Source organism: Aspergillus tubingensis (genome assembly GCF_013340325.1).
Source record: "Aspergillus tubingensis WU-2223L DNA, scaffold_3, whole genome shotgun sequence".
Classification (NCBI taxonomy): domain Eukaryota; kingdom Fungi; phylum Ascomycota; class Eurotiomycetes; order Eurotiales; family Aspergillaceae; genus Aspergillus; species Aspergillus tubingensis.
This window is the reverse complement of record NW_023336277.1, coordinates 2104851-2130728: the sequence shown is the minus strand read 5'-3', so window position 1 is coordinate 2130728 and position 25878 is coordinate 2104851. Positions and strand designations below refer to the sequence as shown.

The 25878-nt window shown below is 51.7% G+C and overlaps 9 protein-coding genes across 9 annotated transcripts; 6 read left to right on the top strand and 3 right to left on the bottom strand.

Annotated features, from left to right (window-relative positions):
• Positions 1 to 1264: 1264 nt before the first annotated feature.
• On the bottom strand, positions 1265 to 1630 carry AtWU_01856 (uncharacterized protein; the record flags this gene model as incomplete). The annotated part of the gene is made up of 2 exons (XM_035496970.1): positions 1265 to 1416; positions 1489 to 1630. The coding sequence occupies 2 exons, from the start codon at positions 1628 to 1630 to the stop codon at positions 1265 to 1267; spliced, it is 294 nt and encodes a 97-aa protein (XP_035352863.1).
• A 136-nt stretch (positions 1631 to 1766) lies between these two features.
• Positions 1767 to 4031, top strand: AtWU_01855 (putative acyl-CoA synthetase; the record flags this gene model as incomplete). Its single annotated transcript, XM_035496969.1, has 4 exons — positions 1767 to 2145; positions 2210 to 2605; positions 2665 to 3543; positions 3613 to 4031. The coding sequence occupies 4 exons, from the start codon at positions 1767 to 1769 to the stop codon at positions 4029 to 4031; spliced, it is 2073 nt and encodes a 690-aa protein (XP_035352862.1).
• A 593-nt stretch (positions 4032 to 4624) lies between these two features.
• Positions 4625 to 5815, bottom strand: AtWU_01854 (putative GPI anchored protein; the record flags this gene model as incomplete). Its single annotated transcript, XM_035496968.1, has 3 exons — positions 4625 to 5417; positions 5489 to 5571; positions 5639 to 5815. 3 exons carry the CDS (start codon positions 5813 to 5815, stop codon positions 4625 to 4627), a joined length of 1053 nt encoding a protein of 350 aa, XP_035352861.1.
• Positions 5816 to 7472: 1657 nt separating this feature from the next.
• Positions 7473 to 9348, top strand: AtWU_01853 (serine hydroxymethyltransferase; the record flags this gene model as incomplete). The annotated part of the gene is made up of 5 exons (XM_035496967.1): positions 7473 to 7643; positions 7751 to 7807; positions 7864 to 7957; positions 8014 to 8151; positions 8204 to 9348. The coding sequence occupies 5 exons, from the start codon at positions 7473 to 7475 to the stop codon at positions 9346 to 9348; spliced, it is 1605 nt and encodes a 534-aa protein (XP_035352860.1).
• Positions 9349 to 9800: 452 nt separating this feature from the next.
• AtWU_01852 (MOSC domain protein) lies at positions 9801 to 11102 on the top strand (the record flags this gene model as incomplete). Its single annotated transcript, XM_035496966.1, has 3 exons — positions 9801 to 9815; positions 9905 to 11024; positions 11080 to 11102. 3 exons carry the CDS (start codon positions 9801 to 9803, stop codon positions 11100 to 11102), a joined length of 1158 nt encoding a protein of 385 aa, XP_035352859.1.
• A 192-nt stretch (positions 11103 to 11294) lies between these two features.
• Positions 11295 to 12036, top strand: AtWU_01851 (CinA family protein; the record flags this gene model as incomplete). The annotated part of the gene is made up of 4 exons (XM_035496965.1): positions 11295 to 11390; positions 11457 to 11531; positions 11582 to 11772; positions 11868 to 12036. The coding sequence occupies 4 exons, from the start codon at positions 11295 to 11297 to the stop codon at positions 12034 to 12036; spliced, it is 531 nt and encodes a 176-aa protein (XP_035352858.1).
• Positions 12037 to 12746: 710 nt separating this feature from the next.
• On the top strand, positions 12747 to 14708 carry AtWU_01850 (putative Patatin-like serine hydrolase; the record flags this gene model as incomplete). Its single annotated transcript, XM_035496964.1, has 3 exons — positions 12747 to 12816; positions 12878 to 13454; positions 13544 to 14708. The coding sequence occupies 3 exons, from the start codon at positions 12747 to 12749 to the stop codon at positions 14706 to 14708; spliced, it is 1812 nt and encodes a 603-aa protein (XP_035352857.1).
• Positions 14709 to 15574: 866 nt separating this feature from the next.
• AtWU_01849 (DUF803 domain membrane protein) lies at positions 15575 to 17727 on the top strand (the record flags this gene model as incomplete). The annotated part of the gene is made up of 2 exons (XM_035496963.1): positions 15575 to 16333; positions 16408 to 17727. 2 exons carry the CDS (start codon positions 15575 to 15577, stop codon positions 17725 to 17727), a joined length of 2079 nt encoding a protein of 692 aa, XP_035352856.1.
• A 100-nt stretch (positions 17728 to 17827) lies between these two features.
• On the bottom strand, positions 17828 to 18859 carry AtWU_01848 (uncharacterized protein; the record flags this gene model as incomplete). Its single annotated transcript, XM_035496962.1, has 3 exons — positions 17828 to 17957; positions 18027 to 18120; positions 18571 to 18859. 3 exons carry the CDS (start codon positions 18857 to 18859, stop codon positions 17828 to 17830), a joined length of 513 nt encoding a protein of 170 aa, XP_035352855.1.
• Between the last annotated feature and the right edge of the window lie 7019 nt (positions 18860 to 25878).

Below are 25878 nucleotides of genomic sequence, written 5' to 3'. Positions count from 1 at the left end.
TCGGCTACAATGGGGGATCTTATGTTTCAGAGGACAGGGGATTCCGGAGCTGCTGGGACCATAGAACGATGCGCAATCTCTGTTCTTGTTTGTTAAAAAAATTTTTTTTTTTTTGTTATTTCGTTTTCTTCTTGGCTTTGGTTGTCCGACGCCCGTCGGCATAGCGCCCAACCTTCCGCATATATGAATGGCGCATGAAGGGCTAGGAGGCAAGAGGGGCAGCTGGACGAGGCAATGGAGAGCGATGAGTCGGAGGAAGCGATGATGGGCGGCGGTAGATGATGGAACGACTCGTGTGGTAGAGCGAGGATGGCAGTCGACCGTTTAGCAGGCATTGCGATATGATACCCTACGGCTGAGCTTTTGAGTTGTGAAATTTCGATGCATTCGCATTACCACAAAAGAATCACAAAGATGTTTAAAAAAAGAAAGATGGATTCCTTCGATAACCTAATATACTATTCTATTTCCGTCACCGGTTGATGTTGAGGGTGGTTCCGTATGCGGGGAGAGACCCAAAGAGTAACTAATGAGTTATACTAGTACTGTGATTATGCTGGTAGTATCTTGACATTTGTAGGTTGGGCAATTGGTAATTGGATACCTATACTGAAGGTACTTAGTAGTATACATATCAGCTGAAGCTATTAGCTGAAACCAGCTGACCAGTGAGGATGTTCCAATGAAGGCATCGGAGGAATTCCTTTTTCCTGAATACGAACTGTCCCATGAGGTAACGTTAACTAGTTAATGGGAGTTGAGTAATGAGTAAGATTGTAACAGCTCGGTTACCGCGTCTGATAATACTACTACTGTATGCATGAGGTCTCATTCTTGAGGCTGTCTAACTCAACTGGTCACTAGTCAACATTGGAGTAGTAAGTAGGTTCTGTACTACCAGTGGATAAAGTGTCTTCGTTCATGATTTTCGCTCATTATTGGTAGACCCTGGTAGACACTCAAAGTATTTTCGCTTTCCCAGGAAATTGATTGCTAGCAGCGTAGTAGATTTTATGAATTTTATTTATCACGGAGGAATCCGACCATGAGAAGAGTCAATGATCTGCTGGAGTACTTGACAGGATGAGAAATGTCTCCATATAAAGCGGAGAAAGATGGTGTGGGTCTCTGTGAAGGGAGGTTGACCAGTTAAGGTGTCATCCCCACCTTTTGGTCTGCTTCCCCCTCATCTTCTCTCTCTCTCTCTCTCTCTCTCTCTTCTTGTCTTGTCTCCTCCCTCTCACCTTTACTCTGCCACTTCCCCTCACTTCTCATCCTCGGTGATCGACAACGCATCCCCCTCGGCTGTCACCGGAGGTTCCTGTCGGTCCAATGTTGTCTCGGTGCGGTCGCGCCGCCGCGAACGCCACTCTGGATGAAGACAAACCATGTTAACCACTTCGGCGGTGCATCGCCCTAGTACAGACCAACACATCTCCGAGCCTGCACGTTAAACGCCGGTGTCCATGCTAACACCCCTAGACTCACGGCACATCAGCGCGGTCTCGGATAGCATGTCCAATTCTTGACCCATCCCGCGGAATGTGACAGGGACTAACTGCTCAGTATCTGCAAGAGGACCCTCATCCTCCCACCAGAACTGACACCGCTCCCTATTCATATTGGCCATGTTGGCGTGTATTGCTGCCAGTCCATTTCTTGTCTCTTCCATCGGCTTCGCATCCGTTACTATTTGTTTCGGTCCCATCCCTTCGACGCTTTCGAAGAGAGGCCCCTCCCTTTTCCAGCATCGTTTTCGATCCACGATGTCACTCCACCCGCAACAGTTGGTACACAACATCTCCCTGCGCGACCCAGAAGGCTTCTGGTCTCGCCAGGCCGAACAACTGTACTGGCATAAACAGCCATCGCGTGCCATCAATCAGCAAACAAAAACAACTCCCAGTGGCTTCAGTCATTCTCACTGGAGCTGGTTCCCGGACGGAGAGATCTCGACCACCTACAACTGTGTCGATCGGCATGTCCATTCGGGACATGGAGATAATATTGCTATCATCTGGGAGTCCCCGGTAACGGGGACGAAGGAGAAATATACATACAAACAACTCTTGGACGAAGTCGAAGTTCTAGCAGGCGTGCTCAGGGAAGAGGGTGTGCGAAAGGGCGACGTCGTTATTATCTACAGTAAGACTTAATTCTGGATTACCTTCAATTAAGATTTAATGAACCAGAATCTAACGATTGGCAGTGCCTATGATTCCTGCGGCACTTATTGCCGCTTTGGCGATCGCACGCTTAGGTGCTATTCATGCCGCAGTCTTTGGCGGTTTTGCAGCCAAGTCGCTCGCACAACGCATCGAAGCGGCCAAGCCTCGCGTCGTCATGACCGCGTCGTGCGGTATCGAAGGGTCGAAAGGTCCTATCGCTTACCGACCGTTGGTTGAGGGTGCTATCGAGCTGAGCCGATTCAAGCCAGAAAAGGTGATCGTCTGGCAGAGGGATCAGTTGCGATGGAACAACCCAGATAAGTTAGGTGGACAACGTAACTGGCAACGACTGGTAAAAAGCGCACGCATGCGTGGCATCAGGGCCGAGCCAGTACCCGTGAAGAGCACAGATGGACTATATATCATCTATACTAGTGGTACGACCCCGATCTTCAGTGAGGCCCTTGGGTAAAACTGACTCGAGAACCAATTCCAGGCACCACGGGCTCGCCGAAAGGCGTGCTTCGCGAGGCCGGTGGGCACGCAGTGGGACTCCAGTTGTCAATGAAACACCTATTCGATATACAAGGCCCGGGAGACGTCATCTTCTGCGCCTCTGACATTGGATGGGTGGTCGGTCATTCATACATCTTGTATGGGCCACTCTTGGTTGGAGCAACGACGATCCTTTTCGAAGGAAAACCGGTGGGAACTCCGGACGCGGGCGCCTTCTGGCGGATTATCGAAGAGCATAAGGCCCATGTGTTGTTCACGGCACCCACAGCCATGCGGGCCATCCGCAAGGATGATCCCAACAATCGCTGCTTCAAAGAGGTGGCCCAGCGAGGCGGTCTCAAACACTTTCGCGCACTGTTTCTTGCGGGAGAAAGGAGTGAACCCAGCATTGTCCAAGCCTACCAAGAACTTCTGAGCCAATACGCTGCTCCTGGTGCAAAGGTGGTGGACAACTGGTGGTCGTCAGAGTCAGGGTCTCCCATATCTGGCTTGGCACTAAGAAGTGCTGCGGCAATGGAGTCGCCCACGCCCCAGACTGATGCAGTGAAGCCATTGGCCATTCGACCTGGATCCGCAGGTCTGCCCATGCCTGGATTTGACGTGCGTGTAGTCGATGACGAGGGGAATCCATTACCTCCGGGCACGATGGGAAACATTGTCTTAGGCATTCCACTGGCGCCCACCGCATTTACGCAACTCTTCAACGACGACGATCGATTTTACCGGAGTTATCTACGTAGATTCAAGGGACAATGGCTCGACACCGGAGACGCAGGGATGATCGATAAAGACGGATATATACATATCATGGCACGATCCGACGACATCATCAACGTCGCGGCGCATCGCTTCAGTACGGGTAAGTCTCGACGTCGCATCACTGAATCTACGTAGGGTTAGTAGATACAGGCTAACACTTCTGTGAAAGGCGCCATCGAGCAAGCAATTCTCTCGCATCCGCAAATCGGCGAAGCCAGCGTGGTTGGCCTTCCGGACCCGCTGAAGGGCCACCTCCCGTTCGCGTTCATTCAACCACGGACCGCGACCGGGCCCATTCCCGCGAAACCTACAGCGGAACTGTTCCAGGAGGTGAACGGGCTGGTGCGCGACCAGATCGGGGCAATTGCGTCCCTGGGAGGCATGATCCAGGGCCGGGGAATGATCCCGAAGACGCGCAGTGGGAAGACTCTACGCCGGGTGCTGCGGGAGCTGGTTGAGCATGCAGTGCGCGGGGAGTACGAGGCGCCGGTAAATGTGCCGCCGACGGTGGAAGATGCCGAGGTTGTGGATGAGGCACGACGACGGGTGCGGGAGTACTTTGAGCGGCAGGAACGGGCGAAGCTGTAATCACTTGTTGGATGACATTGGATACATATAAAGCTGTACGGGTGACATTTGTTGATATATATGGCTGTACTTGCCGAGTTGGATGCCAGGTGCGTGAAGCTGTACTATTGACGATCGATGTTATTGTTTCGTCGATGCACGGATTAGATTTATGTATCTATCGAATGGAAATACGCAATTATTATAAGTGAACATATGTATGTATCTGTATCTGAATTGCTTCAGAGACGTGACTCAAAACATTAAAGTTATAGACAATAGAAAAGCGAGGACATGAACAACCGGAAGCCAAGCGATGCGAAGCCGTAGATGAATATAAATAAAAGAAGAGAAAAAACCATAGACGTCAGAAGATTCCAATAAGGTATAAAGCACACAATAAGTTATTTGTCAGTCGAGTCGTAAAAGAAAAAAAGGTAAAAAGTATCGACACAAACAAAGGAAACCACCCATCCGATCATTTACCTCCACTGATTCGCTAGTATCCAGTAGATTCTCGCATGGTATAGATAGAAGTCCCGAAAGTCAAAAGGGACCTTCTATATGCCTCTATAGATCTGTTCCCATTCACACACATACTCAAGTCAACTCATTTACAGAAGGAAGGCGACGAGAGCGAAGACGGAGGCCAATCCGGCACCAGCACCGGCCGCGGCGCGGGTAGCGGCGCCAGTGAAGACAGGGGCGGAGGGAGTGGTGGCGGAGCCAGAGCCAGTGCCAGCGGCGGAGACACCCTCGGGGGAGGTAGCAGAGGAGCCGGAGCTGGAGCTGGAGCTGGAAGAGCTAGCAGGGGCGGGGCTAGAGGCAGCGGGGGTGGCGCTGGAGGAAGCAACGAGCTTGGAGGAGGCGGGCTTGCTGCTGGGGATCAGAGGGCGAGAAGAGGGGTGGAAGCCACTAGGGGTGGGGACCGGGGTGTAAGAGACGACCGGGGTGGTGGCGCCGATTCCAATGGCACCGGCTCCGCTGGGACCAGCGGAAGCACCGGGGGAACCAGCTCCGGAACCAGCGGCAGCACCGCTGGGGGAGGAGCCGGAGCCGGAGCCAGAGCCAGAGCCGGCGGAGGCACCGCTAGGAGAGGCACCAGAGCCGGAGCCAGAGGCACCCTCGCTAGGGGAAGCACCGGATCCAGAGCCGGATCCAGAGGCGGCCTCACTGGGGGAGGGGCCGGTACCGACAGCAGCGGCGCCGCTGGGGGAAGAGCCGGAGCCAGAGCCAGCGGCGGCACCGCTAGGAGAGGCACCAGAGCCGGAGCCAGAGGCACCCTCGCTAGGGGAAGCGCCAGAGCCAGAGCCAGAGCCAGAGCTAGGAGCCTCACTGGGGGAGGCACCGGTACCGACAGCAGCGGCACCCTCGGGGGTGGAGGTGGCAGGGACGGCAGTAGCGGAGCTGTTGATATCAAATCAGTCAGTTTGAGGTTATTCGGATAGTGATCTTCACGGATGGAGCCGAGAACATACCACTTGTCACAGTGGGTCACAGTCGAGGTAACCAGGGGAGTGGAGTAGGTGTAGGGGGTGCCGGAGATGGTGACGGTGGTAGGCTATATCAAATGGAGTCAGTTGACGCTGATTGAGGCGGAAAATTCAGAAAGTGTGAAAAAGTCGTACCTGAGCAGCAGCCGGGGTAGTCTGGGCACCCGAGCCAGAACCGGCACCAGGACCAGTGGCCAGAGAAGTGGCCTTAGGGCAAACGGTGGTGTACTCGGTGACATAGACAGTCTTGTACTCGGTAGCAATGGCACCGGCAGCCAGGGAGGCAACGACAGCAGCGGAAGCGACACGCATTTTGATGGATGTGGGTGGAATTGAAGGTGCTTTGTTTGGATTTTTGTGTAGAGATTGGATATATAGATGACGTCGAAGGACTGACGGAGAGATAGGATCTCTTTTCTCGTTTGTAAAGACTGTAGTCTTGGGAGGGATTGACTGTGTTCGTGAAAAAGAATGTACTCGGTTGAAGAACCGGAAGAGCTGAAACAGCGAGTGAGTGGAGGGAAGAAAAGAGTGAACGAGAGAGAGAAAGAGAGAGAGAGAAAAGGAGGCGAACCAGCGGGCCGATCCCGATATTAATATAAATAACATTACAGAGTAAAAGGAAGGAGCGAAGAGGGGGCAGCCACCATCGCTCCTTCCAGTCTAGTGCTGTCCGTCCACAGTCGGGCCATTACCAACAATACACATACAGTGAATTAGTGCCTTCTATTATTTCTCCTATCTTCTACCCTTTCTCCGGGGTATTCTTTCCCCCTAGTGACCATACCGTTACCACCTGGAAGTTCCCCACGTTCAATTTCGGGCTGCAGGAACCCAGCGGGCAACTGGCAATGGTGAAACATCACCAATTAATGAGTGCTTCACTGCCTTTCTCTCAGGGTCTGGATGCTGTTGGCATCATTATTCGATCTGTTAGTTTGCTTGGGTCTGTCTTGTTCTGTATTTCCCCCTTCACCGTCTTTCTTTTTGTGGCTACCATCTGTCTTTGGGTCAGGAACCGGGTGTTGTTCACTAAGGTTTAATGACTCCTGAGAATCATTGCCCCCTTCAGTCATAGGTCCATATCCGGTTTCTATTCATAAGTCGCCAAATCTCAGGATCATCCTGCTCGACAGTGCTAGAGTTTGCAGCTGAAGGTCAATGTGAGAGCCTCGCTACGAGGAAACGGAGTACTTAGTAGAACGGAGTATAGTTTTAGTGGATAAACAGTTCTAGATCGTGATCATCGATGTTTTTCTTGACAACTTGCATTCATTAGTTTGGAAGTAGTCCCTGACTATCACATGAACTATACACGGTCTATCATAACCACTATAGATATAATAAGAAAAAAAAAACAACACTTCATCCCATGTCCCAACCATCTCTTATCACCTATCAGCCATGTATAGCTGTGGATCACATCATTTCAGAAGACACACACAAACACGATTCCAATCGGATGGTTCAAATTGTCCCTAATGGATGGTGAGAGCGGGGACATGTCAGCATCGCCCGGGTTAGCCTGATCGAGACCAGACCATCCACGAGAACTGCCAAGCGTAAACGCCCTTCTTCATCTTGGATTTAGTTGTGTGATGAAGAAAGGAAAAAGAAAAGAAGAAGAAGAGAAGAGGGAGAGAAACACACAAACAAAATGAGAGGAGGGAAGCGAGGATTCCCGCAAGCGAGCTCGGAACCGGATTATCTTCTTCTCCCGGACGCACGGACCCCTCGGAGATGCTAAACCCGATTGGGGCTAGAGTCAGGTGCTTCCCGCGGGCAACTGGCGGCCAGTCGGGCAAGCTCGTTATCAGCGCCGGAGAGCTGATACCATCACCGCGCATTCCTTGCGTCTTCGTCTGCTGGGTCCCTCGTTCCCTCCTCTTCTTTTCTTCTTTTATCTTCTCCATTGCCTCCCCTTCCCCTCTCTCAATCTGATCCCGTTGTACATCACACATTCTGCATCATGTTGAGTCGCTGTGGACGTCAGGCCTCGCGCCTGATCCCGCGCACGGCAAGCTCCGCTATTCGGTCGACTGCCATCCCTCTCCAGCTTCGTCCTGCGACGGTTGCTCCTTTGCGCCTGCCGGGACAAGGCCGCAGCGTGTCCTCTTCGACTCGTGAAGGACAGCAGACTGTATGTGTTTCCTCATCGTGCGGATTTCGCGCAATGCAGCAGCTTCCGGGTTGCCTGATGTCATTCCATATCTTTATCGTACCATACCCGCTAACTACCGTCTCCAGCTGCTCTCCGCACCCCTCGAGGAGTCCGACCCCGCCATCTATGACATCCTCCAGAAGGTAGAACTGGCCAATTCTTCAAGTGCAATTGGTATATCCACTCACCCCAGGAATAGGAGAAAAAACGTCAGCAACATTTCATCAACCTCATCCCCTCCGAGAACTTCACATCGCAAGCTGTCCTCGATGCGCTGGGCAGTGTCATGCAAAGTCAGTCATGATCCCTCATTCGATCCTGGGAGCAGCAGAAGCTGACGCAACAACAGATAAATACTCGGAAGGATATCCCGGTGCCAGATACTACGGTGGAAACGAACACATTGACGCCTCTGAACGGCTATGCCAGCAGCGTGCGCTCGAGACCTTTGGCCTTAACCCCGAAGAATGGGGTGTGAACGTGCAACGTGAGACTCCTATACTGGCATTGGCGTGCGACAACTATACTGACCAGCACAGCGCTGTCCGGCTCGCCCGCTAACCTTTACGCCATTTCCGCCATCCTCAACACCCACGACCGCTTGATGGGCCTGGACCTGCCCCATGGCGGTCACCTGTCCCACGGCTACCAGACCCCCACCAAGAAGATCTCGTTCATCTCGAAGTACTTCGAAACGCTGCCCTACCGGCTAGATGAGTCTACCGGTCTCATTGACTACGACGCCCTGGAGAAGCAGGCGCTTCTCTACCGCCCCAAGCTCATCATCGCCGGTACCTCGGCCTACAGCCGCTTGATTGACTACCCTCGCATGCGCCAGATCGCAGACGCCGCCGGCGCATACTTGCTGAGCGACATGGCTCACATCTCCGGTCTCGTGGCTGCGGACGTCCTCCCGTCGCCCTTCGCCCACTCAGATGTGGTGACTACCACGACCCACAAGTCGCTGCGGGGTCCCCGCGGCGCGATGATCTTCTTCCGCAAGGGTGTCCGTCGGACGGACAAGAAGGGCAACCCGGAGATGTATGACCTGGAGGGCCCGATCAACGCGTCCGTGTTCCCTGGTCACCAAGGTGGCCCCCACAACCACACTATCACCGCCTTGGCTGTGGCGCTGAAGCAGGCGCAGTCGCCTGAGTTCAAGACCTACCAGCAGACGGTGCTGGCCAACGCGAAGGCCCTGGCAGATCGTCTTGGCAGCCCGCTCAGCAACGGAGGCCTGGGATACAACATCGTCTCTGGCGGCACTGACAACCACCTGGTGCTGGTGGACCTGAAGAACCGCGGGGTGGACGGCGCGCGCGTCGAGCGGGTGCTGGAGCTGTGCGGTGTTGCCAGCAACAAGAACACGGTGCCGGGTGATAAGTCGGCTCTGAAGCCCGGTGGTCTACGTCTGGGCACGCCGGCCATGACCACGCGAGGCTTCCAGCCAGAGGACTTCCGCCGCGTCGCAGACATTGTGGACCGGGCGGTGATCATCACACAGAAGCTGGACAAGGCAGCCAAGGAGAGCGCGGCTGCAAAGGGTGTGAAAAACCCGAACACCGTCAAGGCTTTCTTGGAATATGTACGCGAGGGCGAGGAGATTCCGGAGATTGTGCTCCTGCGGCAGGAGGTGGAGGACTGGGCGGGAACATTCAGTCTGCCTTGGGCTAAGGATGAGTAGGAGAGGCGGGGGAAATAATCATGGTTATGTTTAATTTACGAATGCATGTCTGTACAGTGAAATTAAAATGTTCAACACATCATAACAGGGATCTTTTACTAAGTAGGAGGAGTAATGGAATTCGGAGAGAGTCGGGGAAGAAGGGAAAACCCGTGCGGAGACAAAGGCAAGACGGAGAAGGGAGAGACCCGCCGATAAGAAAAAAGCGCCGATAGGACAAGCAAGTTGGAGTCATTTTCCCCTCCGAGTCTGGATTCCCCGGCTTATCTCCGCGTGGAGCTAGCTTGCTTTGGCTAATAATTCCCGCGGAATGCATCACTCAGTCAGTCATCCTGACCCTGCATCCCTTCTTTCTTTCTTTCTTTCTGTCTGTCTTTCTTCTGGATTCACTTATATTAACATATACAATATACATCAACTATAATACTACATACTCCTAAAACAGAATCACTATGCACATCAGTCAAGTACATCATTCCCCACATCCATATATTCTTCCATCTATGCCCGTATCCCAGTATCAAAACTAGTAATACTAACAATAATCAACCAAAAGCTCTACACGTACCCCATCAAATCCCTTCAAGGCGTCCCCATCTCCAGCGCAACCTTCACTCGAACCGGCTTCCCCTATGACCGCCATTATATGCTCCTCAAAGTCCTTCCCAATGGCGAATACAAGAATATGCATGTGCCTCATTTCCCGGAAATGTCGCTATTCTATACCGATATCATTCACAGTGATGATGGCAAGAAAGCAACAGGGTCTGGGTCCAGCAGGATAGTGGTTACATATCGTCCTCCTCCTTTTGCTGATCAATCCCAGTCCCAGCGGAAGTTGGAGGTACCGCTGGTACCCGATACGGCGGGGTTGAAGGAAGTAGAAGTCGTCATGCACCAGAGTCCGACAAAGGGCTATATCATGGGAGAGGAGTATAACGGGTGGTTTAGTGAGTGTTTTGGATATCGGGTGGTGCTTGTCTATTTGGGCGGGAATTATAGAGGTGTTTTGGGAAGTTTTGCGCCGGAGAAGAGTGCGGCGCATAGAGGCATACAGGGGTGGTGGTGGAGGGACGGGGTGCTAGGTCTAGGAACAGGGCTGGTGGGTGTGATGATTTTGTTGTCTTGGGTAGGTATGAGTATGGGATTACTGGGGGGTATAGGAGCAACAGGGGCAGCAGGAGCTGTTGTTTGGTATGGAGCTGGACGCCAGAATAAAAAGGAAGAGCAGATTACTTTTGCTGATACGGCGCCGTATCTGATTGTGTCGCGCACTTCAGTCGAGGATGTCTCGGCACGGTTAGCTGGTGATGAGGAAATGGACGTTACCAAGGCCCGGCCGAACATTGTTATATCTGGCGCAGAGACGGCCTTTGAGGAGGACTTTTGGGCTGAAGTGCAGATTGGAGAGCCTGGTTCGGCGAGGCTATTGCTCACGGCCAATTGTATACGGTGTCAGAGTCTTAATGTTGATTATACGACGGGGAAGATGGGTACCGGCGAGTCAGGGACTGTGCTAAAGAAGCTGATGAAGGATCGCCGAGTCGATAAGGGCGCCAAATTCAGTCCAGTGTTTGGTCGATATGGGTTTTTGGATGGAGGGTCGGATGGCCGGACGGTGCGGGTTGGAGATGCGGTAGTTGTAGCAAGAAGGGTTAAGGAACGGACGGTTTATGGTGAGTGTGCTACTGTTCTACCTTCTGAGAGTTCTTGTGTGACTGACAAGTACAGATTGGCCGGGATTGACCAACTGATGGACATTAAAGAGGGTAGATATATAGATGTAGGATACTATGGATAATTCTTAGCGATAGAATCTGATTGGCGATGACGTATCGACTACTAGACCATTTACTCCTCACCACTTTTGCTTCTCCCCACATCAACATCAACCTCAACGTCAACCACCACCTCCCCTACAGTCTATCCCAGACAGTTACATCACCATGTCTGAATTCCCTCCATCCAGTCTTCGCCCCCTTATCGAAGAAGTCTTTGACCTTCTCCGCACCCGCAAAGAGACCATTTCCGTCGCTGAAACCGTACCCCTCCCTCTGCTTACCCCACCGTGGTCCCTTTACAACTGACCAAGGCTATTAATTATATAGGCAGCTGGAGGCCTTATTTCTGCCTGTCTCCTCTCAGCCCCAGGCGCATCCAGCATCTACAAAGGCGGGCTTACGGTACTCAACTTTCACTATACACATCATCTCCCAATGGCTAACAGGCCTAGGTATACACCCTCGACTCCCGCATTACCTACACCGGCTGGACCCCTCAGCATCTAGAGAACTACAGTGGCCCGACCCCAGAAATAGTGGCGGGGATCGCGGAAAATGTGCGCGGCACACTGAAATCTACATATACCGTTTGTGAGAGTGGCACGGCAGGACCGACAGGTGGGACGAGCAGGAATCGGACCCCGTGAGTGAACCGATCTCTACTATTATCTCCTAATATATCGGAGAAAGGGCCGTCGTATAGAACGATGCAAAGTGTGCTGATACGTAGTTCTGCAGTGGATATGTGGCGCTCGCAGTATCGACGCCGTCTGGAACGGTGACAAGGGAGGTGGAGACGGGAACCGCGGAAAGAGAAAAGAACATGGTGCTTTTTGCCGGGGAGGGATTGAAGTTGGTGAGGGATTTACTTGTTGGTGAGGTTAAGCCTACCACTCCAGCACTGTAGAAGAGATCAAGAGGAGTGGAGTGGGAGGAAGTCAACTTTGGGTTGGGAATGTGAGTTTATTGATCCATGGATGTACTGAGACTGGATGGTGCTGTGCTTCTATTTCGGGCTGTGTAGAGCTGGTTACCTATTTCAGTACTAAGTTGATATGGCGAGGATTGATGCATTGCATTGTCGGTGTGATACAACTAGTAGCACCAACAAATTACGGTGTGGTAGAACAAACAACTCAAAGAAAGTGAGGGTATCTGCAGTCTTTGTCATGATATCATGCAAGAAGAGAAAACAGTGGTGCCTGAAAGGGTAATTCGGCATCGGTAAAATGCCGAATTGAATACGAACTTACGGCCCAAACGGGAAACCGGCACCGCCCTGGTGGGAACACCGCCACAGCTTGTTCCACTTCCAGCCAATGAACATGCACTATTACTGCCCTACGCGGGCTTCCTTATGTCATCGTGGGCCCGACCGTGGCGCAGCGCTCACCTGCATTTCCCGCAGTTTCTCTCTTCATCCCGCAAAGGCCAAAAGATCTTCTTGCCTTCGTGCTACCACTACTTACTACTCTGTCGGGCGCTTCTTCTCTCACACCATCTCAAGTATCTTCACATCCCGGTCATATCATTCTCGATAGCACCTCTTCACAACACCTCGCCTTTATCATCTATCAGCCCATCGATCCATCCTCATCCGTTTCGCCCGGCGGGGTCATGGATTACTCCGTCAACCTCCGCCGCAAGGATACCACCAAGGGTCCGCCTTTGCGGATCCTGTCGCTTGGTCAGTATCTGTTCTAGATGCTCATAAAGAAGCCCCCACTAACCTAACACGTGAATGGCAGATGGCGGCGGCGTCCGTGGTTACTCCATGCTTATCATCCTCCAAGAACTCATGTACCGCGTCTACGTTGAATGCGAAGGCAAAGCTCCTCGTCGCGATGAAATCCCCAAACCCTGTGACCACTTCGACCTCATTGTTGGCACCGGAACCGGCGGCCTAATCGCCCTCATGCTGGGCCGGCTACGCCTGGATCTCGAGACCTGCAAAGATGTCTATGTCCGCATGACCCGCCGCGTGTTCGAAACCGACAAGACGTTCGCCGGCATCCCGTTCCATAAGACACTGTTTAAGGCTTCCAAGCTGGAAGAAGCCATCCGCGAATGCGTCCGCGAGCATACCGTCTTCGAAGCGGAGGGGAACGATTTGAGCCCGTCGGCGCGTAATTCGCTGGCCAGTGCCCCTTTTAGTCCCAACTCCATGTCGGTGCCCCAGCGCTCGGGCAGTCGGGCTAGCTTCAGTACTACTGGCTCTCATTCGTCGGGTCATGCTAGTCAGCGCAATTCGACATTTGTGAACGGTTTGCGCTGGGGGAATCCGGATGCGCTGTTGTATGATAACAGGGAGTATCGGACGAAAACGTATGTTTATTCTTTTCATTGCTGTCTTGCCTTCTTCAACTTTTTATTGCTTGCCTCTTTTTCTTTGTGACTATGTGCTGACTGATTAGTGCTGTGACTGCACTCTACAAAGGTACCACGTCCCGCAACGGCTCTACCGTCCTCCTCCGGTCCTACGATTCGCGCAAAGAACCCCCGCCCGAGTTCAACTGCACCGTCTGGCAGGCTGGTCGTGCCACTTCGGCCACCGGGCTAGCCTTCAAACCCATTCAGATTGGACAGCACGTCTTCATCGACGAAGGTGCCGGTACCTATAACCCCTCGCCGCAGGCGCTGGATGAAGCGGTTATGAATGAGTGGCCCGGTCGCGAAATCGGTGTGTTTGTCAGCGTGGGAACTGGCAAGCGCCCACCAGGCACCAACAATCGGCAACACGAGTGGTGGGAGGACTTCTTTGGGGATGCCCTGGGCACATTCGCGGAAGCCCGTCGACGCCTGATCGCCAAGATCGAAGGTTGCGAGGATATTCATTTGGCGATGCTGCGCGACCATCTAGCTAAGCGCAATGTGAGCAAGGACAACTACTACCGGCTGAACGTCGAGGTGGGCGTGGGCGAGTTTGGCATGAATGAATGGAACCGGCTGGCAGACATCAGCACCAACACGCGGCGTTACCTGACACGACCGGAGGTGAAGCACCAGATCCTGGATGCGGGTGTCAAGTTCGCCAAAATTGAGCGCCAACACCGCCGGCTGGCTGACCATGCCGCGGCGGGTCAGGTCGATGATGGGACCTCGTCTATCATGCACAGTCCAGTGCTGTCGGTGCCGCCGCCATCGCACCCGATGGCCGTGGAGCTACCAGCTGAGCTGCCGGGTGACTTTGTGCCTTATATCACAACAGAGGACTCGCTGCCGGCGCACCCCACGCCACAGGATACTGTTCTGCCATCACCAGGGCGGACATCAGGCGACCTGGCCAGTCCGGGGGCTGGCGAGGTCAGTCGGCCTAGCTCGCGGACGCACGGGTCCTCTCGACCCAGCACCGGGCATGGCCACGATGAGATGCCTCCGCCGGTGCCTCCCAAGACACCGATTCCTTATCCTTCTGAGTACCCTAGTGAGCTGGGAGGGATTCCGATGCCGATGCCGACAACGACCAGCCCGGGACACAGTCACAGTGGAAGTTTGAGTGGGAAACTTCGACCGCCGTATCCAGTGGACGAGCCGCCGGTGGTAAACAAGCAGCGGAAGCCGAGTTACCATGTGCGGTGATGATACCAATACCTTCCTGTATCTATTTTATGCTTTTTTCTTTTTTGATTTCTGATGATGAGTCTACTTCTATGGTGTATGAGGGAGGCGTCTGCGAGAATCCTGCGAGGAAAGCGGGCGATTTCCGGTTATGATCTGATGGATACCCTAATGACCCGTTAATGAATGAATATTATTGTTGAGAAGGCTGGATAGTGTGCGTAGATAGAAATGGTTGTAAAATGTTCTAGAAGGATAGGCAAATTAAAACGAGAAGAAGCATTGCGACGAACCGTGGATCGGGATGTGCTGCGCCGCCCAACTGGCGCCGGATCAACCAACGATTGACTTCAGTTTCCCAGCCTCGCTTTTCTCTGCAACAAACAAACAGTTCATCTTACGCAAGCCATTCTTCTTTTCCCCCCCTGCTGTCCTGCTTTTCTGTACTTTCTCCTCCCCTTGTTCTTCTACTAAGATTAGTTTACATACCTTCCCCTCACTTCCTCGCAGCATCAGATCTCGATCAGTATCGATCTGGCACATTCCGATCCCACGGACCTGTCGATCGCACGCCTTTTTTGCATTCCTCGATCCGCTGTCAGTCTGACCTCGTGGAATAGCAGTCCAATCCAATCAATCAACAGTCTATCTATTTCGCCCCTGCAGCGCCTCAACCATTCATCCATGGCTGTCTAGCGCCAGGCCCCAACTAATTATATCTCACTCTCGCTTATCGCTCCTCCCCCCTATTATCCTTCGCGCCCGATCTCACATACGACACCTTCTTCCTCTCTTCCACCTGTCAGCACGGCATCGACACGAGAGAGTGATTGAGTAAGATTCAAGACACTGCAGGCAGTGTCCCCGATGCAGCCGAGCTACTCATCATGGACTCCGATAATCCACTACATCCTGTGAACTTCCTCGCCGCCCGCGCCGACAGTTCCTCCCGTCCAGCCTCCTACAAAGCCATCGGCATCTCTCTCGCCATCGCCTCGGGCTTCTTCATCGGTGTCTCCTTCGTACTCAAGAAGAAAGGTCTCCTCCGCGCCAACGTCAAGTACAATGAAGAAGCCGGCGAAGGGTACGGATACCTGAAGAACCTCTTCTGGTGGGGCGGGATGACCCTGATGATCATCGGGGAGCTGTGCAACTTTGTTGCCTATGCTTTTGTCGACGCTATCCTCGTGACACCGTTGGGCGCACTGACGGTCGTCGTGACCACCATTTTGTCGGCGATCTTCCTGAAGGAGAGGCTGAGTTTTGTTGGGAAAGTAGGCTGCTTTTGCTGCATTTTGGGCAGTGTGGTTATTGCGCTGAATGCGCCGGAGCAGTCGTCGGTGAGTGATATTCAGGAAATGAAGAGCTATGTCATTGCTCCGGGATTTTTGTCCTATGCTGGAGTGATTATCGTGGGGTGTATCGTCACAGCGGTTTGGTTGGGGCCTAAATATGGCAAGAAGAGCATGTTTGTGTATATCAGCATTTGCTCGTTGATTGGAGGGTTGAGTGTCGTGGCAACGCAGGGTCTGGGGTCTGCTATTCTGGCTCAGATAAATGGCGAGGCGCAATTTAACCAGTGGTTTATGTATGTCTTGCTGGTGTTTGTTATTGCGACGCTGTTGACTGAGATTATCTATCTCAATGTGCGTTCCTCCCCTACCCTTGTTGTTTTTGATTTCCGAGATTTATTTGGATCAGTCATGCTAATGCCTAGCAGAAAGCCCTCAACATCTTCAACGCTGCGCTGGTCACTCCCACCTACTATGTCTTCTTCACCAGTTCCACCATTGTCACCTCCGCCGTGCTGTTCCGCGGCTTCAAGGGCTCCGTCTCCTCCATCGTCACGGTCATCCTGGGCTTTTTGCAGATCTGCGCTGGTGTCGTGCTACTGCAGCTGTCCAAGTCCGCCAAAGACGTCCCCGATGCCGCTGTCTTCAAGGGAGATCTCGACCAGGTGCGCGAGGTCGCCACGCAAGAAGAGCCTGAATTCGAGCCCAAGGCCGACTCCATTCGCGCCACCGCCGCCATCATTCGTCGCCTCTCTACCCCACGTCGCCAGATGGAAGCCGAGGAAGCCCGGCGCTATTTCCACGACCGCGCGGAGGACATGAAGCCCCCAGCGGAGAATGAGGTGATCGAATGGGACGGGTTGCGCCGGCGCAAGACCGTCCTCGGCGAAGGTCCAACCACCTTGGGACGCACGCGAACCCTTCGCAACCCCTCGGTCAAGTATCCCGTTCCGCCACTGGGCATGTCGCACGTACCGGAAGAGCGACCAGACGAGCCTGAGCGACCCGACACGAAGCAGAGCAGCCATTCCTTCCTCGACGACCTGCGATCTCGCGCTTCGAGCCTCTTCCATCCCGCCTGGCAGCCCATTCAAGATGAGCATACCACGCCGGACCCTGTTACCTTGACAGCTCTGTCTGCCCACAAGCCGCATCCCGACACCCGCTACCCGCAGTCCATCGCAGACGACTCGCGCAGCCACACGCCATGGGGAGAAGAGCGCGGGGCCCCCTCCCCGCCACCCCACGGCGGCGCTCGACGCCAATTCTCATTCAACACCATGCTCCACCGCATGAAAACAGGCCACGAAGCAACTGCATCGCGAAGCAGCATTCCTCCCCGACCGCCTCGCCACCGGGCGCAGTCCGTCACCGAAGAAGAACGCCTCGGCCTCGTGCGCGGCGACTCCCGCGGCGAGACAGCACCGGACGACGATGTGGACGAGAAGCTCGACCGATTCGACTCACACGATAGTACATTCGACGATGGACCCGGCCGATTGCCTTCCGGATCAATGCACTCGCCGGAGCTATACCCAGCCCGACTGCGCGTCAACCCGCTTCCACCGCTCCCGGACGAAGAGCCGCTCGAAGATCCGTATGCGCCAGTGGATATGGGCCGGCGCGGATCGCATAGTAGCGCGGGGACGCTGTCGTCGAGCGGACGGAGTATGGGCTGGCGCAGACATGGATCGGCGAGTAGTGGAGGCAGTGTGCAACTGCCAGGGAGACGAGGAGCATTCATCTAACGATATTGATTGGACATATATTGGGATGTATGATATGAGATACGAAGATATGATATGAACAGGATGATATTAATGTATATAGTATGATAGATAGATAATGTTATGAAAGTGATGAAATGATATTTGATGTAGACGACGTAAATGCAAGCACACTCCTCTGGTTCGTCCTCAACTGAACAGCATATTTCGCCTCGGAGAGACGTTTCCCTGCTGCAATACTATCCATAGCCCTACAACAATTAGCACATCCCATTAAACCACCCTATTATTAAGTAAGAGGGAAAAAAAAGAGGACATACCACTGAACCCTCACCAACTTAACCCCCTTCCACCCACCCCTTTGTATCTCCTTTTGTAGTTTTCCAGCTGCTAACCCACCCCCTGCCCCTGCCCCTGCTACCTTTATTCCTGATTTTATTGATGATGAAGAAAAAGAAGGAGTATTAGGTTCCCCCAGAATAACATGGGTAACTCCACGATGCATATGAAGCGAGAGATTTGCGCCGTGCGAGATGAGAAGATGTTTGAGTTTGTGGTCTGAGACGGTGGGTGTTGTTTGGCCGTTTATGTGGATGGTTAGGGAGGAAAAGATTGTAGATGTAGATGTAGATGCATTATGTTCTCTCCTTGATATTGATTCTGTGTCTGTGTTTGTGTCTGGTATTTTATTCCCATTATCGTCTTGATGATCAATTCTTATCCTCTTCTTCTTTTCATGACTATCCAACGATGTAGCATCTCTCTTCAATGATAATGATGATATCTCAAAACCCTTCTTAGACATCATAGATATAGTAGATTGTGAAGGAGGAATTGATTTCGGTTTCGACACTCCAAACATACTCCGTATATCTCTCTGCTGCTGCTTCTGCTGCTGCTTCTGCACTTCTGCAGGTATCTGGGTCACAACCCACTCCCCTTTACTCCCCCCATCAATATCATATGTACAATCCCCCCTGCCCGCCCCAAACTGTCTGGTGAGTTTCTCTCGTCGGGTCTCGCGCCATGAGGTATTTCCGCGGGAGGATCCGGGGTCGGCGATTTGGTGGCCTGTTGAGGAGGAGTTCCAGGTGTCGAAGGTGAGGTGGTTTGTTGGGAGGGGGGGAGGTTTTGAGGGAGGTGGAGGTGGCATTGCAGAGTAGTAGTATCTTCTGTGGAGATTGAGTTGTGAGGGAAGTGTGAAGTTATTTGTTGGTGTGTGTTTTTGTTTGGTGGTTGGAGGGGATACCGGAGTTTCTTATCAGTCATGTGATGTTGGTTATCGGGGAGGGTGAGGGTTTATCTTATCGGTGATGGATGGGAGTAGTACTGTAGACTACCGAGTATGAAATATTGAGTGCGATATGTTTTGTGAGATTTGTGTGTTTAAGTTAACGTGTTGGGTTTGGTTGTGATGGTAGGGGTAGTATGGTGGTATGGTGTAGATTGTTACCACTATCGCTGCAGTGATGTAGTATACGCTAAGTCCATACATTATATATAACCACCATGGGAGAACAATATCCTACAACAACATCTTCTACTACTATTGCTAACAGCAGAGATATATTATAGATAGTATCACTACCAGCAACAACAGCAAAGCAACTACACCACTACAAGAATTAAGTTAATTTACCTCACCTCACCTCACCTCACCTCGCCTTGCTTGACATAGCATGATCCATCCGTGGTATGGTAGTAATTCCATATGCTTCAATTGCACACATAACTTGAATCTACTAAATCTACCACACTAGGTGTACATAAATCCTACATAAGCACATACTTGACATACAGTAGTTATGCTATGCATACACTACACTGCACTCTACATAAAATGTACCATCTATACCATCAATAAAATATATTTCAGAATATATGAGATACGTAGTATAGAAGCATAGCAACGAGTCCCTCGCACAATATCGTCAAAGCCAGTAGATCATAGATCATAGATCATACCACTCACTCACATTCCAACCTCCTCTTTTTCCTCCCCCCCTCTCTCCGCGGAAAGACGGTGAAGAAAATGAGAGAAAAGATAGATGAGCTCATCGTGGCTGGCTGGCTGGCTGACGACGAAACCAACCAAGGATAATATTACACAAAAAAGTGGGAAAAAAATAAGTTGGGATGATGCATCCTGCACGGGTTTGTGTAGCCTTGTTCTAGCCCTCTGTGTTGCCCAGCATTCTTTTTCCAAGTATGTAGGATCATGTATATGTATGTATGTATATGTGGATGTATGCAAGTAGTAATAGGCAATACTGAATTAAGGAAGAGGGAGGGAGAAAGAATTAAACTCAAAAGCTATAAGAAGAATATAATAAAAGAAACGGTAAAGAGTGTGAGTGAGTGAGTGAGTGATTGAGTGGCTAATGGAATGAATCAAGGGATAAACGTTAACCAACATAATGACTGACTCGATAAAAGAAATCCAATAAAAAATGTCAGCTGATGTAGGGTCACCATCGTCATCATCGTCATCGATTTTCAGTTCAATGTTATGTATGTATCTCTATCTGTATTTTCTGAATCCATATATGTATGTACGTTGTTGCTGCTGCACTCTGCATTACTATATTAGGAAACTTTTCATGAACCTACTTCACTAGTTAAGTTCAAACCCTACTTTACTTTGATGGTGGTTGGGGTTACTATCTATTTCTCACTCGTGCAGCGATCGACAGATTCCTCATCCTTTATGTACATACGTTATATCATCTGTATATCTATTCCTACTTTATGTATCCTATCACTAGTACCCATAGGCAGATATAACTGGCAAATGATAGTATATGTAACTTTGTATGTATGCATCACGGGTTGTTGCAGCTGAAACCAAACAACGCCATTCCAACGCAAGGATAGTCTAAGTAGTGGTACTTTCCAATTACTAGTTAGTAGTTAGCGGTCTGTCTGTCTGTCTGTCTGCCTACCTGCCTGGTCTGCCGTGTGTGGGAGAGTGTGAGTTCAATTCCCGTTTCTGCCATCATCACGTTCATTAATCTTTTTTTGCCAACTCACTTTTTGCCAGATTAATCTGGATGTGCAAAGATACGTGGTCGCCTCCACCGCCAGTCGGTGCGGCCCCCCCTCCTCCCCTCCCCTCCCACGTCTTCCCACCTCCTCACCAACTACTCACCCACTAACCAGCTTCATTACCCAATCATGACCAGCACAACCCCTCAAGTCGAGAATCTCGCCTCAGACAATCGGGCGACGAGGGTCCGTGTCGCTTGGCGCTGATCATCGTGGCCCGTTTGGTCTTCCTTCCTTCCCTCCAATTTCCTTGTGTTGCCGGTTTTACTGTAGTCCATCCATCCATCCATCCATCCATCTCATCGTCCTCCAAAGCCCGGGTTCCCCGATCTGGTAGGTCATCTCCTTATGGAACTGTTCACTGAATGTCCCGTATCAGGAAAGTTGAACAATAATTCATAAAAAGAAGGAAAAAATAAAAGTAAAAAGAAAAGGAAACCCCACTATTGCTATACTACGATGATACTCTCTTATCTTTCCGGTCACTTTTCCTTCTTTAAAAATGGAATCTTCTGAATCGTGACATCAGCCACCAACAATCCGATTCTTCACTGGCCGGTCGCATTATCCCACTGAAACACCATCCGGATCTTTAAGGTTGCAGCAATCCGTCAGCGTTATCTTGACCGCTAAAGTCCCTGTCTAGGCAGCAGCCCTTTTCAAATTGGTCATCGTGAAAAAGGAGGAGGAATAGATGAAAGTAATCCACCCCCGTGGATGTCCAGAGGGGGAGTGAGTAGGATCGTTCAAAGCTTAGTGCACTTGCTATCCACCTGCGCAGTCGATCGTGCACGGGTAACAACGGAACATGCAATGTAAGGTTAATTACTGCGTGCAGCAGTCCTGACCACTCACGTTGGCCTCTGCCCACTGTCCGTCCCCTCTCGCTACCGTGAGATGAGATGCCTCTAAACTCATTCCTGGCCCTTTCTTACGGCACCAATAACGCTCCGGAAAAGGAGAGAAGGATGGGATGGGGAAACCAACTAACGGTCGTGGCCGCCGTGCTGGAGACAGTGATTTCACGTCGAATTTCCCCTCCGCACGCGCCCGTCCAATCGACTCCGTCCGAGTCTGTCCGGAGGAAAGTGACGGGCTCGGGCTGAATTCGGCTGTGGTTGGCGTGCTGGAGAGACGACCGGGGGTGGTTTGAAGCTGATTTAGTGTGGTTTTTTAGGGTCGTCGCTGAACAGTTGAGGGGAACACAGCCAATGGACGCGCGAATTTCCTTTCCCTAGTTGGGAGACCGGTCATCATCGACCAGAGAGGCATGGATAGATTGATGCGTTGAGATCGCTCGTGCTGACGGTTGCACAAGACCCGGGAGTTGGGGGCCATATCACATTCCGGCCGGAGAAGTAGAAATCGATCAGCACGGGATTATTTGCCTTTTTGCCAAATGTGTAATTGTCTTCTAGAATGGCAAATACCCCCTTCCCGTAGATTTATCTCCCTTTGTTCGGGGGGCGTCAAGCTACTCACTAGCCTAGAAATTGTCCTCGACCGGTTATTCCCGTGGCCAACGTTGCACAGCAGGGGGGGGGGACGGGGGGCGCAATGTAATCCTCGTCCATTATCCGGAGATTCAGCATCCGCGTGAGCAGCTAGACAACTAGATCCTAAGGAAGAGCAGGGGTCATCAGGGGGGGCGCCATGGTTAGTGTTTTTAGATAGTACGGCGTGCTGAGGCAGAGAAGAAAAAAAACTGAAGGGAGTGGAGGAGTCTGCCTTAGTGTCTGTTGACCACCATTCGGAGCAAACTAGCGCCCTGCTAAGGTGCAAGTAGTAAGGCGACAGACCGGCTACCTAACTAACATCTGCGCCATGCCCAGTGCACGCTGCCTCGGTACTACCATCCTGGCGGCTGCAGGTTATCGACTGCTGAAGAATGAAGCAGTTCGCCGGCACAGTGACTTGGGAAGCGGTCCTTCCTTGGGGCGTGCATGGCAGCTGCAGGTACCGCCGGAAACCTGACAGGTGAGTAGTCGCTAGTAGTCTAGACGGGGTCTCATAGCACTGGAGAGTGGAAATGAGACATTGGGGGGGGGGGGAAAGAGAGGGGAACAGAGAGAGACGGTTGGTTAGTAGGAAAGTCCAAGGCCGTCCGTCGAGCACCGGACCGATAGCGATCTCAGTCATAAGCGACCCGAGAGGAGGTTATCCACGCATTGGCGGTACAAGAGAAATCGGGCCCCACAGTCAGGACCGGAGTAATTCCTATCCTGCTTTGGATTTAATTGTCTCTCCCATGATCAATCAATCAATCAATCAATCCATCAAGTAGAGTGGAGGGGGTGGTTCATGGACAAGTCTCGTCCGAGGCTCACACTGCTCCGACGAAACATACACATGATTAAAAATTGGTAGGAAAAATAATGGTACCACGTAATGACGGGGATGTGTCGAATTGTCGATAGATTAATTAAAGGAAAGACAGAGGATGATAGAGAGAGAGAGAGGCAAAAAAAAAAAAGAGGGGAAGCGAAAGACAAGACGGATCGAGTTGATCTCCGTGCATTTACGCTGTTGAGTCTAGCGTGACCCGGACGGGCCCTTCAACTCGTTGAAATCCTGAGCTCTGCTCTCTCCGCGGTTCACTCCGGCGCCAACTCTAGACCAACTCCTGTGAGGTGGAGATTCCACGACTTGTCATTTGTCAATTGGCATCCTCGGGCCATTTGGGGATTTCCGGCCCAGGGAAAGAGAAAAACATAGCGTGCTGGTTTGAGTACTTTGTAGAGTGGATTAGCAGCAGTAGTAGTAGTCTAGTTAGTGTAGTTGTGTCTCTCAAGTTTAGTCTAGTCCAGTCTGACTGTCCGCGAAATTGGAGAGGAGAAACAACACTAGCCAGGATGCTATGGCACGGAAGTACCTATGGGCTTAGGACTCTGCATGCTCTGCAGCGCCAGGGCTAGCGCCACTGGGTTCCTGCTCCAAGCAAAAGGTTTGCCCAGGATGCCCAGGGCTGCGTTGTAGCTGGATGGCGCTGGTCGGCGATAGCTGCGGTGCAAGTTTGAACGACCTCCCGATTGGATCCATGACCCTGGCCATATTCAACTCAAGGTGAATAACTCCGTCGGGGCCAACCATCTTTGCCGTCTACCCTGCTGTATACTCCGTCAGGATGAGCTACAGCCCCGCAAGATCTGCTGTATGTACGACGGCTGCGGGTGTCGGGCCGTCGGTAGCGGACTTCCAAGAATGACTAGATAGATCCAGCAGTATGGCCTTGTGTCTGGTTTTGAAGGATCACACACACACAAAATCTCTCTCTAGGCCCCGTAATGATGTGCACATGGGGTGGATGGGCCGGTCTTAGTTTCCTATCTTCCGGTCAGAAAGAGAGGATACACAGGAAAAACCAAACTCTGAAAAAAAAAAGAAATCAGAAAATAAAATTGAGAAATGGACAGAAAAAGAGGGAAGAAAAGCAAAGCAAAGTGAGCTTGTCAAGAAGAAAAGGATTTCAAAAATTACCAGGTAAACATAAAAGAGTAAAAGACTGGGTAGATCCTCATCTTAGACTGCACGGCCCTGAGCGATCCCCGGCTGGTAACACACTGAGACTAACTCCGACGGTCATTCAACCTGGTCGATCATTGACCTCCCGGCACAAGCTCGGAGGGACAGTGTTGCTCGTCTTGTCTGTAGTGACGCTGATGTACTTCTTTCAATTTCACTTTGTGTAGTCACTCACTCACGGAAATGTCAACCAGGTGTGGATAACTATCGCACTGACACACCCACCAGATGACTAGTCTGGTTTAATTTTTTTGATGGCGCTCAACACAGACCGCCTGGTGCATGGTGCTTGTGAGAGTGTTGAATGCCAGATAGATGTGCATTCGGTCTTACCTTCAACAGCCAATACACTTGCATATTCAACTTACAGTAGTCGTGCTTCTCAACTCTTTCGGTCGGTTGGACATGTGGCAGGGACATGACAGGCGGGGGGTGCTGCTTGGTAGCAGCAGTCGGTCAATCAGTCAGTCAGTCAGACCTTCCAAATTCTCATCAATCTTGTATGGCGTAAGAGCTAAGAGGCAAAGACTGGGAGGAAAAGAAGCAAGCTCCCCAGGTTTCAAGGTTGCTTGCTTGCTGCACCCTGTCATGCCTGACATCCATGGCACACACACACACTACCAGGTAGCTAGCTCATCATTGGATGTTTCTGGATACGCTGTTCAATCCTGGATCCAAACTAGCCAAAACATCCATCTCCAATGTCCATACCATGGATTATGAATGGACAACCATCAACGGATGGCTACACAGGAGTAGTCCTGAACTAGACGCGCTTAACGGTCGGAAATAAAAAGCGACTTGTCCAACAAAATGAAACCCAGAATCCCCTCATCGGCCGTCCTACTCGATCCGGGACACCCCAACCTGTCAACAAAAAATTATTTCCCACCTCCTCGTAGTTTCTCACCGTAACACCTTACTAGGAGATAGTAAGTAGGCTTGGTGTAAAGTAAAGTTGTAGTACTCGTAATACTCTCCTCGGGCCGGGGGGTGATGAGCGACAGAAAAAGAAAGAAGGCAGACAAGGCCTTGTCTCCAACAATGGGAAGCTTCTACTTTCTCACCTTTTTTTTTTTTTCCCTCCTCCCGTACCTCTGATACTGAAAGAGTAATCCATAGTCTAGTCTAGTTCAGTCCAGTCCAGTCCAATCCAAATCAGTGGGGGGCGGGTGTGAGTGTGAGTGTGAGTGAAGGGGAGTTTGGGCCTCCCAAAAGTGGGACAGAGAAGAGTGTCGTGGACCAAGATCGCTAGTCTCCTCCACCTCACGCAAGGGGTCGCGAGGGAGAGTTGCTGCAGGCCCGCAGGAAGAAGGTTCCCGGGCCTATCGTCTGCGCCCCCCTCCTCCGTCAGCCGAGCATGAACAGCTGGAATGATAGGGCTTGTCAGTCAAATGACAGTCGCCCTTCCCCCTCCCTCTTGCTCCCTCTACTCGCCGGAAAAGAAACGATGAACCAGCGGTGAGGCCTGGAGGGCTGTCCTTTTTGGCTGTTGAGTTCATGCCCTTGCGCCCAAAAAAAAGATCCTGTGCACTTCATGACCGTGAATCCAATTACACCGGATCGTTCGCGATCCCGGCTTGAAACGACCAGGGGTCAGTCAGT